Raw genomic sequence first — 14619 nt, 5'->3', positions numbered from 1 at the left:
GTTCCCGTATTTAGACCCTCAGAGGCCCCAGTGACTCCGTGCAAGGTCAGGGAGTGGCACTCCAGTTGGCGAGGGTAGCTGGGCCCAGGTCACGGCCCGCATGGGCCCCGGAGTGGCCGGCCTAGGGGCCGGCTGCCAAGTGCACGCAGAGGCCGTGGCGGCACACGTGGACGTCTGAGAGCTACCAGCGGGATCTCCAGGCCGAGGCGGGCGGTACCCGACGCCCATAAGAGCCGCCGCCCGCAGGCCACACGCAGAGGGGTGCGCCAGTCCCGACGCGGTGCGAGCTATCGCGATCCGGCGGCCGGTGACGTGGCGGGTTGGGGGCGGGGCCTGAGCAGGCATGACCGTAGCGGTGGCGACGCGACCGAGCATCCCGGCTGCATCTGGCTCACCGCGAGGTAACGGGCCTTGGGCAGGCGCGCGGGGGCAGCATGACAGGGCCACGTCCAGTGGGGCCGATTTCGTCGCGGGTCCCGCTGTAGCTGCTGCCGCCGCCGCCGCCGCCGCCTGCGTGATGCGGGACCGGGAAAGGGCGCGGGGGCGGACAGGCCGGGGCACGCGAGAGGCGCTGCGGCAGAGAGCATGTCAGAGCGTGACTCTGTGCGTGTAAGAGGGACCCCGAGCGAAAGGGTGACTCCAGGAGTGGGGAAAACCCTGAGTGTAAGACTGAGCATGTTTGAAAGACTCCTCGCGCGTGTGTGCGTGCGTGTGTGCGAAACACACAGTTTGGACTAGAAAGAGGCTGTGAAACCCTAAGGCTGAGAGTGACTGTGAGTGTGCAAGACCCTGAATGTGAGGGTCTCCATGAGACTCCATGAGAGTGAGAGAGATTGTAAGTGAGAGAGAGACTGTGGTGAGAGTGGCCTTGAGCAGGACACTATGAATGTGTGAGAGAGACTGAGATTCTCAAGTGTGAATCTAGTGGTAAGAAAGAGGACCTGTGCCGTGCGTGAGACTCAGTGAGAAGAGGGTGCAAGACTCTGAGGTTGGGAAGGCAGGACTAGAGCTTCTTGGGGTTGCTGTAATCTTGGGCTTAAGGTACTGGCCTAGTGGGGCTAGAGAAGGGGTGTTACTGTCATTAGGGCTCTTTCCAGTGTCTCCGTGTCCTGTCATCTTGTTTGATCATCTCATGTCATGAATGGACAGATATTTGTGAAACATTTTGAGACTTCTTCACTAAGCAGTTAGCAAACAGTCTGAGCACCTTGTGTAATAGTATAAGTAGGAATCAGTATTTATTTTAACAGATGTATTTGAGTCCCTCTTGTGTGCACTGCTCTGTGTGCTTGGTGATACAGTGAAAAAGAATTTGGTCTGCTCTTGATGGGGAAAAAAAGCACAACCAGTGAATCTGACCCCATGGTAGCAGAATGCTGAGCCATCTGGGTCTTAGCTCTGAAAGCTGCTCCCTGGTTTGAAGATCTGGAAGGAGCAGACTTTCGAAAGCCTGTGAATACTGTCTGAGATCATTTTTACTTCTTTTTGCTTGTTCTGAGGCTCTTTAGGAAACTTCCCAGGCTGCCTACATTGCTAAGGTCCTGTTGTGAGCTAATTGTGTTTTCTTCCTGACTTTCATCTCAGACTGTCATTCACATCCTTATATTTGATTTTACTTTCCTGACAACTAATGTAGAAAACCACAAGCTCGATTTTCTCCTGTCTTCTCATTTCCTGTCTGGCTATGGACATATTTCTATTGCAGCCTAAAATAAATACCAGTTACGTGGACTGACCTCCTTGGCACTTTTTGGTACAGGAAATTTCCTGATCTTTATTCTTTGTGCTTCCTGCTGTAGTTTCCAAGATGTGGGTAAGTTTCTATGGAAGTGATGCAGATGGTGTTCTGGGGATCTGGGACTTGGGGAGCAACAGCTGTCTAGACATGAATGATTTGAGATGGCCAGGCTAGTTCTCTGACACGTTTGGCCTGGTTGCCTCAGTTAAACCCCTGCTGTGGGTGTGATGGAACTTCTCAGTGATTGAGTGCTGCCCTTGCTGGGAATGTAAAACTTAGATTTTTTTTTTTTTTTTAACAAGGGGAAAGTATTATCCTGCTGCTCACAAGGTTCATTTTTTGATAATTTGCCTCTTACTCTTTGTTGCAGAGATTAAATGACTAAAACAGACAAGAGGAATTAGGCCTTGGTGTGGAGACCTCATTTCCTTCTCAGTACCTGACCATTTATGATAAGGTGGCTAATGAAACTGTGATGTTAGCGTTTTTCCTCACAGGTGATTATTATTGGTGTGTTCTCTGTTAGCTTTTTTGGATCTTTGTGATTTGTAAAGAGTTTTAGTTATTCGTGTACAATATGAAAATGATACTAGTAAAGAAGCTGTTTATTATATAAAGTATATGTTTATTATACTATATTTCTTTCTAAATAGTAATTGTGATGGTTTCTAATTAAAGATACTTGCAGTGAGATTGTTAGAAATAGAAAACAGAAGTTATGGAAAAGACTAGATAGCAAAGCAAGGATATTTATTCACTGAGATTGGGAGCTGAATTTGATCATGAATTTCCTGGTATTCCAGGTGAAAAGACCAACGTAAAGAATCACATAATTTTTATTTGATAGAAGTACAATAAGTTTATATTTTTTAAACTTTAAGCATTAAAAAATTGATACATATTCATTGTGGAAAATTTATAAGACTCAGAAAAGTGAAAAAAAAAAATCCTCTGCGTTTTCACCATAGTTAAGATCTTGGCAAAATTGGAAGCAAAAGGAAAGCCAATTCAGAGAGAGTGCTCTGTCAGAATTTCGTTGCACCCTCCTTCCTCACAAATATCAGGTACCTAGCTGGAAATAGTGGGTTAATTATGAACTTTTTGTATCAGTGATTTTCAACCCATTGTGGCAGACAGTCCGCAAATCTCCTTTGTGGGTACGGGATAAACAATGCATCTCACACAATAATCAACTGCTTTTTTTTCACAGTGTATGTAGATACTATTGTGACTAATTAAAGGAAAATGAATTAAAAACCATTATGTTGTCATAGCAGCTTTTCGTAATTGTTTTTTTCTCCTTTATCACCTGTTACCTGAAGAATAAGTACTGTGACAAAATAATGGGGACCACTGTCTCACACTGGCTTCCTTGAAAGATCACTTCTCTTTAGTGAAGCCTTTGTTGCTGTTGTTCTGGGGAGCAGGTGGCTCAGGGTGTGAGACTTTCAGTAGGGTTCATTGTATATTTTCCGTTCTAAGTATTTTCTGTCCTTGATATACTTTTATTCAATGATCACAGACTGAGTAGGGATCCTCTTCTAGGTCTTATACTGGGGACCTTACAAACTAATTGGGAGAGACTGAAGGCAAGTAAATTCAACAGGCAGAAGAATGTACTAGAAACCTTAGGGGCACAACGAGATAACGTGGAGAAAGATGGCGGCCAGGAGGTTGAGGAAAAGGTGGGAGAAGAGTATTAGAGGCAGAGGGCTCAACATGTGCAAAGATATGTTTGTCTGATAGGCTCCAGGGTTTAGAAAACTACAACTAAGGCTCCAAGGTTCAGAAAACTACAACTAGTTCAGTTTACTGGATGGTGGGTGCGACTGCATGCAGCAGGGGCTCTAGCGATAAGACCTTATTAAGAAGGTTGGAATCTACACAGTATGAGTTCAGTTAAGAATCCTGAGGGAAGATTCCTAACTGAATTCATACTGAGTAGATAGTAGGGTTGATATTATCTTGTGAAACTTGAGGGGTGGAAGTCTGTCTCCCAACCCTGACCTCTCATCTCCTGCATAGAGGTAAGTCCTATTGCAGGTATGAATTTTATTTTTCTCAGAATTCACATTCCATTTTCAGGTCTTCTAGGTCCTAGCTGATTTTGTCTACTTGTTTTATTGATGACTGAGAGAAGTGTTGAAGTCTGTAATTATAATCACAGATTTGTCTTATTGAATTATCTTCTTGGTGAATTGACCTCTTTATCATTATGTAATATCCTTCTTTATCTCTAGCAATATTTCTTATTCTGAAGTCTACTTTACCTTATGTTAATTAAGCTACTCCACCTTTCTTTGATTAGTGTTTACATGGTTTATTTTTTCCCCATCTTTTTACTTATAACTTATTTATGTCTTTAAAATGGGTTTCTTATAGACTGCATATTGGGTTTTGCATTTTTAGGTAATCTATCAATGTCTGTCTTTTAATTGGTATGTTTAGATCAGTAACATTGCTAGTTGTATTCTGTTTTCTGTTCCATATGTCCTTTTTTCTGCCTTCTTTTGGATTATTTTTTATGATTTGTTTTATCTCCACTGTTGGCTTATTATTGATACCTCTTATTTTTTTCATGGTTGCCCTAGTTCTACAATGTACATCTTTATTTGATCAGAGTCTACTTTAAGTAATGTTACAACATTTCACATATAAGAACCTTATGACTGTATAACTGAATTCTTCTTATGTTTATGCTATTGTCATGCATTTTACTTTTACATGTGCTGTAAATCCACAATGCATTGCCACTATTTTTGCTTTAGGCAATCTGTTATATTCTAAAACAATTAAAATAAGTGAAAAAAAGAGTATTTAAAAAATTTTTACCTTAGATTGTTTGATGTTAGCCTGTAACTCTTGGAGGCTCTATTCTGTTTGAGTTTTTTCACTGTTTCCCCTTTTGACTCGTAAGGTTTTCACTTCTCTGCTGAAATTCCACATCTGTTCCTGCATCCTGCCCAACTTTCTCTTTAGAACATTTCGTGTATTAATTATTAACTTACAAATAAAAGGCCAACGTGAGAGGCAATAAGCATTCGTAATCCAAAAGAATAGCACTGATTCAGGTACAAACCCAGATAGTGTGGCAATTAGGAGGTGAAGGCAAGAGGCATTTATGAGAAAGGGAAGGGCAATAATCACACGAAATCGATAAGCTAAGGAAGAAATTTCTATAGGCGCAAATAAGCTAACATGGTGGTGCTAGTTTTAAAGAAGATCTTTAAATTTCAGCTGCTTTCTTGTTATCTTTGCAAACAATTACTTGGAATACGTTGCTGCTTTAGGCTCAGTCCAAAGGTTATTTTGTCCAGTTTTAACATTCCAAAGGTTTGAGGAGTTAAGACCAGCAAGGCAGTTCCTCTGGGATGGCAGCTCCTTCTCCATGTTCAAGTGGCTCTTTTTTATGTTGTTTTCCACATAATAATAGTTATTTTAAATTCCTTGTCTAATGATTTCAATATCTGGGTCATCTCTAAGCCTCCTCCTACTTATCACTTTGCTTCTTGATAGCGGGTTGTTTTTCTTTCGTGCGTGTGTGTGTTGCTTGTAATTTGTTATTGATTGCTGTGGTTCGTGGAATAGTAGAGGCTGAGGTGCACAGTATTTTTTCTGGGAAATGCTTATGCCTCTTCTTTTGCTAGGCTGTTAGTGTGGCAGTTTGAGTCAGTTAGGAGGTGAGTTGTGTTTAGGTTGTGTTGTTGCTGTGGTTACCGTAGTTGCACCAAGGGCTTCAAATTCCTCTGGCTTTTCCTTACAGCTTAGGGTTTCATTGCTGGAAGGATAGTTTTTCCTCAGTGTTTATGTTTCACCCACCATAAGCTTTAGGTTTTCTTTCTGCATCTATCCCTCAAGGCACCGTCTACCACTGTAGTCTCCTTGCTGGGTGCTCGCTAACTGGGTGGTGGGGAGTAGAGGGGTTCTCTATAGTCTTGGTTCAACCTCAGTCTTAGATGGGCCCTGTTTCCCTTGGTCTGGGCTGTGTGTGGTTCTTTCTGGAGGATCCTGCCCAGCCCCCAGGGGTAGGACATCTCTATGGGTCTGGTTCAGAATTTCCTGCCCCTCCCGCAGGCTTAGAGGGTGGTTTTATTTTTCTTTCACCCTGCTCCAGCTGCCCTGGGAGTGACAGTTTGCTGCCCTTTCCCCAAGGGTTTAAGATTTTTATTCTTTAGAGAAGGGACCAGGTAGACTTTTGTATTTTTCCCAGGGTCGTGACTGTTTTCTCCAGGCTAGCACTACTGCAAGGGCTTCTCTGGTCTCCTACCTAGCATTTCTTATGTGCATCCACTGAAGTCTGTGAAGAAAAACCTGAGTGTCTATGGCTCTTGCTTACCCACACTTGACCTTCAGTAATTCATTATAAATTGTACCTGAATTCTTCTTTCCTTTTCTACGTTGGTCCCATCATTCTCCCTCTATCATAAGTGAGCCAGAGCTTGCATCTCTCCTTAGAACCCCCTTTTTTCCCTTAACTTTCAGTCTAGTTGGTTCAGTAATCCAATGGCTTTAAGAAAAGTTATGGTTTTGTAGATTATCCAACTTTTTCTTGTTATAGGAGTCGGAGTGATGCTTTCTCCAGGTTTCTGCATCCTAAATGGAAGTTTGAAGTCGAGAAAATTCCATTTTATACTAGATTTTATTTTCCCCCTCTCTGTGATATTGTGATTAAATATATGTTTGGTCTTGGTCCACTCTTTCTGTCACGCAGCTCCTGTAATTTCCTACATAAGAACCTCGGGGCATTTTTTGTTATAATGTTCAGTTTTGTTCCTGAAAGGGCTCCACAGCAATAAAGGTGAAATAGATGTCTTGTTATTTATATTACAAGCCCCTTTCAACACACTCGAGTTTATGTTAATCAGGTAGTTTTTGGAAAGCATCTAATTCCTCTAAGGATGGGGGCTGGTTGCCAAGGAACCAACTCTGTGATTAGAGTTGGAACGTTCAGACCAGTCTTGACCGCTGCGGAGGGGAGAGGAACTGGAGGTTGAACCAATCACCAGTGATCGATGATTTAATCATTTGTGCCTTTTGAATTAGCCTCCATAACAAATCTGAAAGAATGCGGCTTGGGGAGCTTCTGGGTTGGTGAACATGTGGAGGTGCTGGGAGAGATGCATCCAGAGATAGCATGGAAACTCACGTACCTCGCCCTATGCATCTCTTCCTTCTGGCTGTTCTTGAGTTATAGCGTTTTATAATAAACTGGTAATCTAGTAAGTTTTCCTGAATTCTGTGAGCTGCTCTAGCAAGTTAATTGAACCTGAGGAGGGGGTACTGGAAACCTTTGAAGCACTGGTAACTACTTAGCCTTGGGCTTGGCATCCGAAATGGTGGTATGGGGTGGTTCTGTCAGGCTGAGCCCTTTACCCATGGTATCTGATGCTGTCTCCACGTAGATCTTATCAGATCGAGTTAAATCGTAAGATGCCCAGCTGGTGTTACAAAATTGCTTACTGTGTAGAAAACCCACGCATATGGTGTCAGAAGTCAAAAAAGTACCAGGTTGATTCCCTCTCCCACCTGCATCCCATGCCCCAGCTAGGGTCCAGTGGAATAGAGGCCGGAGTGGTCACTGGGGCCAGTTTTTCTGTTTGCCTCTGTGTTGAGTTGGGTGAAAAAGGGCAACCTAGATCTCTGCACCTGGCTCTTACGTGAGAATATAGGCTCCTCAGCTATTTCCTGGTTTTATTTTCACGGATGCCTGGGCTCACCTGGCAGACATGTGAAAACAAATAATGCCCTTGTGTGCCTGCATAGGGAAACCTGAATGCTTGGTGCCAAAAGTAAAAGGAAAAGGGTGTCACCTTAAAATCAGGCCTCTCCTAAGCAGAGATAGGCTGGCTCAGCTCCTCTGGGAGCTTGCTAGTGCCCCAGAGGAGCTTTTCCACTTGGGCTCGGGTCTAGACTCAGGAAGGAGACTGGGACAGGTAAGGCAGGAGTTTTGGGTGGGGCTTGTAGAGATCTGAATTTTCCCTGAGAACTACTCTAGAGTGGCCATGGTTCCCTTGCTCTCTGCTCAGTGAGGCAAAGTTCTGGCTTCTGGGAAGATACTGTAGTAATCTCATTCTTAGCCAGGGAAGGCATATCTGTGACTTTTTATAAAGGACTTATTCCTGGGCGGGAATCAAATGACCTGCCAGATTCCTTTCTCCAGAAGATAAGTTAGAAGTAGGGGATCTGAATTCCTGACTCCTGGGGCACAGGAATTGAGGCAGGAAGAGGGCCATGCTGAATGGAAGGTCAGGAATTTGATTGTCTTTCTCTGACAGATTCTGGGTCCTTTGTAGGTAGATTGATGTGAAATCCAACTTCCATGAGGTTTCTGGACTGACCTGACTCTGATCCAAAGATACTAGTTTGTGTGTATGTGTGCGTGTGTGCGCGTGCGTGTATGCATGTGTGCACGCATATTTCTTTACAGGATGCCTTCCAATGCTAGATCTGTGGATAAGAGAAACCTTAAAGCTTTGATTGGTTGTCAAGACTCCTGGGTCTTGTACTGGGAGAACCTCTTTGAAATCCCACCCATATGGTAGTGAGGGGCATGTTGAGGAAAGCAAATAAGCCAATAACAGATGAGCCCTGGGTTAGGGTGCCCTCTCAATGCACTTTCTCTATCTGGTTACCTGGGTATGGATAATGAGAAGCCTGTGTTCCTGGCTAGGGCTGGGACCCTGGTGCTGGGATGATGGTCTTCTCTCTAGGGCAGGTTTGCAGGTTTTTAGATAGTAAGAACAGAGCAAAAGATACATCGCAGGGAAAATCTGTGCTCCGGATGAACCAAATGCCAGCCTACTCTGGATGTCAAGCCAGGTACCTCTTGTTGAAATTTGCCATCCTGTCATGCCTGAGCTCTCCTGGTGTCTTTCTTGGGAGCAGAGGAGGTCTGCCTAACTCCATGTCCCTGAGTCCTGTGGTGGAAACAGACAGGCTCATAGTATTTAAGTCTGTGTATGAGGCATGTTGTTCCTGCACAGGCAGTGGGCAGGGAAATCTGTCTGCCTTGCAAGTGTAAACCAAAGCTTCACCAGCTCCTGCCCTAGACTGACATACTTATATTCTTTGCCAGGCCACAGTAAACACAGGTGTGAAGGAACCATTTGCCATGGAAGCCAATGAGCTGGAGAGCTCCACGTCCGCATATCATTTCGTTCCTGAGGATGGCCAGCCCAGGAAAAAAAATGTCAACATGCCACCTCAGGAGACCACAGAAACTATGCAGCTGAAGAAGGAGATCTCTCTGCTGAATGGGGTCAGCCTGGTGGTGGGCAACATGATTGGTTCAGGAATTTTTGTTTCACCCAAGGGCGTGCTGGCATACACGGCCTCCTATGGGTTGTCACTGGTCGTATGGACCGTTGGCGGGCTTTTCTCCATTGTGGGTGCCCTTTGCTATGCAGAATTGGGGACCACCATCACCAAGTCTGGGGCCAGCTACGCTTATATCCTAGAGGCCTTTGGGGGCTTCATTGCCTTCATCCGCCTGTGGGCCTCTCTGCTAATCGTTGAGCCCACCAGTCAGGCCATCATCGCCATCACTTTTGCCACCTACATAATCCAGCCCTCCTTTCCCGACTGTGATCCCCCGTACCTGGCCTGCCGTCTCATCGCTGCTGCTTGCATATGTAAGTCTGGGGGCTTAGTAAGGGAGTATGTGTGGGGGTGGGGATTACTTTGATAATGCTGATGGTAACTTACATTTGAACAGCATATTTTGCTTTCTGTGTGGGGGAAGAGAGGTGTCATACCTTTTGAAGAAGTAATTTCACCAGAGTCATTTGGTCTTGAGATAAGTAAGGGTGAAAGGTGGGGCTGGGAGAAGTTTGAATCTGTTTTCGTGGCTTTTGGTGCCTCGTATTCCATCCACTCTTGGCCGTCCCTGAGTTCTGTTCCCCAGTCTGTGTGACAGGTTGGTGTGTGTCTTATATTTGTCTCGTCAGGTGATTTGAATAGAGTCAACATCGTTAGTTGTAACTTAACCCAAAGGTCTTTATCCTGTTGCTCTAAAAAAAAAAAAAAAAAAAAGTTATTTTGCTTTCTAGCTTTTTATTGTAAACTAGTTTAAAGGTGTCAGTGAGGAAATCAGCTTCTCAAGATTGTCGGGATCTCAAGGTGTTGTCACTTAGGTCCACAGGGCCACTTCTTTCTGCCGCTATCACTCTCTACAGCTCGTTCTGAGCAGCAGGCACCACACCAAAATGGCTTTTTCCCATTGGTGTTTCAGATTTCTTTACACTGACTTTGAAAACAAGGTCTGCCTGGCCAGTTAGAGGAAGGTGGATGGCTTCTACCCCATATTTGGGTTTCTGAAGGCAGAACCTAAGAGATCCAAGCGGATCCCTCTTTATTTTACTTTTTCTGTCATGAGGTAGGAAGGAGGGATTCTGTGTGAAATCACTGAAAAGGAGAGAAGATTGCTGTAAATTTGCCCAGTCGTGTAGAGGTAGTATTTTAGCTGAGAAGTGGCCCAGAATTCTCCGTATTTCTTAGCACTGTGCTGCCAAGGCATTCAATTATACCCTGTTCTTTCCGTATCTCTGCTTGCAAAAGTGTTGGCACTGTATGTAGTTTATCCACAGTGTTAAAAATAGACTGAGAGCACGGTGGAGTTAGCAATAAAGGATTATACAGTATGCTGTGGCTCATAACTTTAAGGAATTTGTTAAAGAGAACTGTTAAAGGGCTCTCCTGCACAGATAGCCCTGGGAGGAGGGAAGCTCAGTATTCAGATCGGTGAAAAACTGATAGGGTTTGGCCACGGGGACTCTGGTCTGATCAAGCTCTGTAATAAAGGGAATAACTTTCTGATTATAAAATATATTCATTACAGGGAAAATTAACTTAGCCCCAAATCACCCTTAATCTCCCACCAAGAGATGAGCATTTTTAATGGTTCATTCCCGTCTTGATTTTTTTCCTTCATAGAATTGGCATCCTACTTTTCATGTAACTTTATTTTCTGCTTTTTGAACGTAAGCTATAATGAGTTTTCCCTGTTTTTTGTGGAATGTTCTTCAAAAGAAACATTTTTTAAAGTAGCATGTGCCTTTTTTTTTTTAATTAAAAGGTAATTGACTTTACAATTTGAAAAATACAAAAAAAACCCAAAAAAACCCGAAACCAAAAAACTGAACTAAAATCACCCCATGATTTTACCTCCTGGAGAACTATTTGTTCTATTTATGTAAAATACCTTCCAGTATTTTTTTTTCTGTGCATATTTATTATTTTTAAAAAGTACCCTTGAGATCATACTCTTTGTGGCTTGTATGCGGCTTTTAAAAATTTTCATTATTTAATTCCTTCATCAAATATTCTTAGAAAACATGGTTTGGGGACATGTAAGTAGTTTCTGAAAGTGTGGTACAGTGGTTAAGATCACAGGCTCCCGTACCAGACTGGGTTTGATTCTGGCTTTTCCATCGAGTAGCCGCAGACCTTGGAGGGGTTAGTTGGCTTTTGCCTTTGTTTTCTCACTCGTAAAATGGATATATTGATTGTACCTATCTGAAGAGATTGTTGTGAGGGATAAATGAATCAATACATACATAGTACATCTCTGCCTGGCACATACTAAGTGTTCTAGAATGTTATAAATAATGCTGTGGGGATCTTTGTACATAAATTGTTTTCAGATTGTTGCCTATTTTCATAGGATAGAATTATATAAGGGAAACCCCCATGTCTAAAGAAATACACTGTTTCAAGGTTCTTCATGTGTTACCCAGTTGCTTTCTAGAAGGTTTTGTGAGTTTGTACTCTTTTTTGAGCACCTGAGAGTGCCTGTGCATTGATTGGTCCTGTGATGGCCTTATGATGAATTCCAAGAATAACCTTTATGACTTTTACTGTTGTTTTTGTGCTTAGGAAGCCCATCCCCGCCCCAGGAGCACATCTTTTGATTGGAGGAGAGACCTCATCTCCTAGAAGTGCAGTTGTGGTATCTCATAGCTTCTTTCATTCAAATGTACTTTTACCCAAATTTCTCAAAATCTGAATTCCTGCAAGCCCCATCCCATGTCCCAGAAGCATAGCCTTTTCCATAATGCAGGCCTGAGGACAAGAACTTGTTGTGGGCCCAAAACATGAAACCATGTCCCATCCTAACCGACTAGGCTTTAGGGTTCAGCTTAATTCTCTTCTTGGAACTGAGGGCGTACAATCCAGCTGATGGATCATCCAGCAAAACTACGATATGCTGGAGAGAGTCTGCTTGGGCAGGAGAGGCGATGAGAGTGGCCTAGGCTCAAGAGACAAATTGGAAGAAACCAGTTATGTAATAATTAGGGAAATACCGAAGATCTGCACTGAATCCAGGGTGAGGCTTGCGTAGGATAGGAGAATTAAATTAGTCTTTTTTTTTTCTTAATATAGAACGCTTCACGAATTTATGTGTTCTCCTTGTGCAGGGGCCATGCTAATCTTCTCTGTATTGTTCCAATTTTAGTATATGTGCTGTCGAAGCAAGTATATTAAATTAGTCTTGAAACTGAGACATGAGAGGAGTCTAGGTTGTTGGCCGGGAGACTGCCTAAAGAAGTTTTAACCATGACAGGCTATACAGTTAATGTTCCATTCTAGAAATAAGGGACAAGGTGGTCTTCGTATAAGCAACTCTAGGGTAGAGCTGCAAGCTGGTGGCCCATGGGCCAGACTTGACTCACAGATATATTGTTAGGCTTACACAGTGTTCTCAACAATTTTGACTTACCACCATTTGAAAATCAGGACTTACCCTTTCTCTTGAAAAATTAAAATTTCTGGCAGTTTTGGACCCAAATTTCTGCCTGACTCAATCAGCCGTGTTTGAATAGCGATTGCTTCCTTTACATGGAGCATACAGTTTCCAGTTCATCGAGTCCTCCACTCCTTCCTGTTTTATACCCAGACATTCTTGGCATTGTTCATTGCTCATTTGTATTACCTTCTTGGCCCCTGAAGACATTGCTGTTTCAGATGCTGGCTTTCCAGCAGCCCTCCACCCCCAGTCCTAAGTTACTTTTGGCAGGGAAATACAAGCAGCTTTCTTTTGGATTTTAGGCTATCTTAATTACTCATTTTCTTAGAGCAGTGGTTCTCAACTGGAGTTGAACCATTTAACAAGGTCTGGAGTCATTTTTGGTCATCACAGCTTTTGGGAGGGTGTGCGCTACTGGCATTTAAAGGGTAGAGGCCAGGGGTGCTGCTGAACATCCTGTAATACACAGCACAGCCCTGTACAGCAAATGCTTACCAGCCCCCAAACATCAGTAGATCTGAGGTTGAGAGACTTGTCCTAAAGGTGCATTCTGCTCATATGCGTTCTGGGATCTTGGACTCTTGAGATGGGGCCTCAGGCTGTCGACGGAACTCATTATGCATAGGGGCTCTTAGTCACTTATGGGATTGTGAGCAGAAATGGCAGTTATTGAGGTACATAGGTCCCCTCTCTGGCCAGGTGCCCAGCATTGTAAGAGAACTTGATTTGACTGCAGAAGTGTATGTTTCTGGCTTAGATATTGTCGGTCCATTTTTCTTTATTGGATCCTGACTGTTATATAACCTCACACACATCACTGATGATTATTTGCCATGAAAGTTTCAACATGGGAGTGAGTTCAGCACTGACACAGTGGTATGGAAGCAGAGGCCTGCTAACACCTGAGACTCCATTGCCCCTTAGAGTTTGCTCGATGAGGCCAGCAGTGAGGAGGAAGAGGAAGGGGAGGAATACTGCCGAGCGTGAGACGGGCGTGAAGAAACGCTGGATGGTTTCTGAATAGCTTTCTATTGTCCCTTGCTGCCCTGAACTTGGGCCTGGACAGAGGTCTGAGTAGGAAAGATTCTTCCCTGTTTTGGTCAGTCATTGATGTGGACAGACAGCTTTCATGTTCTGACAGTGACAGGCCAAACGAGGACTGGATCTTGACCACAGTTGCTGAAAGATCCTGTGCTCTAACCCTATATAAAGTTTGAATATTTTGATACTAAGACTAAATGTGTATATTTGTATAATTAAAAACAAGGAGGCTTTTAAAAAAAAAAGGCATGTACATAATGTATTCGTACACATCCTAAGAGGTAGATCCTGATCATGGAATTTCCATTTGGAAGCATTTTTCTCCCCTGGACTGTTGTAGATGATTTTTTCCCCCTGTTTTTTTTCATTTCCCACCTTGTAGATAGTTTTGTTGTTGTTAAGGATTACGCTTCTCTGTCTTTGAATGCTTCTTAGCAACACCTGTTTGTGGGAGGAATTGGAAGGGTTCCTGCTCCTCCCTATTTCCTGGGGGAGGAGAGAGCTGTGTCAGCATGACTGGGACTAGGGCTTCGGCTTCGGATCGTCAGGCCGGCTCCTCATCACTGAGTATGAGAGGTGCAGGTCTGTCGAGGGCGCACGTATTATTACGGATTCCTTTATGTTTTAAACAACTGAAAAACAAAAGCAGCATGGCTTAAGCATATTGAGCCATCAGAAAAGTACGCAGTGCGAGGCTTGTAAGATGACGTCCTAATTCTTTAGGGGGCCAGGTTCCTTCCTTCTGCCCTACTGTTCTGCCATCCCTCCGCATGTGACTCTTAGGCGGTGGTTCAAGAGTGTTAATCAGGCTCTAGCTGTCAGATCTGCGTTGTAGACAGGAAGGATAAAGAAAGGGACACCCCATCCTTCAGGGATACTTCCTGAGGTCTTATTCATTTAAACTTTGCTTACATCTCTGGGGCAAGAACCTAGTTACCTGGCCATACCTGCCTGCACGAAAGGCTGGAAAATGGTAAACTTTATTTTGGCAGCCCTGACTCCAGCTACAATTTCTATTACTAAGGAAGAATGGAAGATAATTAGCAGTCTTTGCCATGGAGAGTCTTGGGGATTTGTTGTTTCTTCTCTGGGGCTG

General features: G+C 43.6%; 1 protein-coding gene and 1 non-coding gene across 6 annotated transcripts in view; one reads left to right on the top strand and one right to left on the bottom strand.

Annotated features, from left to right (window-relative positions):
- Window positions 1-277: 277 nt before the first annotated feature.
- SLC7A6 (solute carrier family 7 member 6) overlaps window positions 278-14619 on the top strand; it is a 27907-nt gene continuing 13565 nt past the window's right edge. For 2 of the 5 annotated variants that reach the window (XR_004954233.1, XM_036231446.1), the window contains exons 1-2: window positions 517-603; window positions 8814-9369. Coding sequence is in view for 4 of the 5 variants with exons in the window: in XM_036231446.1 (XP_036087339.1) it covers window positions 586-603; window positions 8814-9369 (574 nt within the window). In the remaining variant the exon portion in view is untranslated. The other 3 variants (XM_016164525.2, XM_016164507.2, XM_036231447.1) reach the window with 3 other exon arrangements.
- LOC118611521 lies at window positions 12109-12211 on the bottom strand. The gene has a single exon (XR_004954486.1). It is a non-coding gene; the product is annotated as a U6 spliceosomal RNA (small nuclear RNA).

Source organism: Rousettus aegyptiacus, unplaced genomic scaffold (assembly GCF_014176215.1).
Source record: "Rousettus aegyptiacus isolate mRouAeg1 unplaced genomic scaffold, mRouAeg1.p scaffold_m13_p_14, whole genome shotgun sequence".
NCBI lineage: Eukaryota > Metazoa > Chordata > Mammalia > Chiroptera > Pteropodidae > Rousettus > Rousettus aegyptiacus.
The sequence above is the reverse complement of the archived record's forward strand: the minus strand, read 5'-3'. Positions and strand labels throughout refer to the sequence as shown.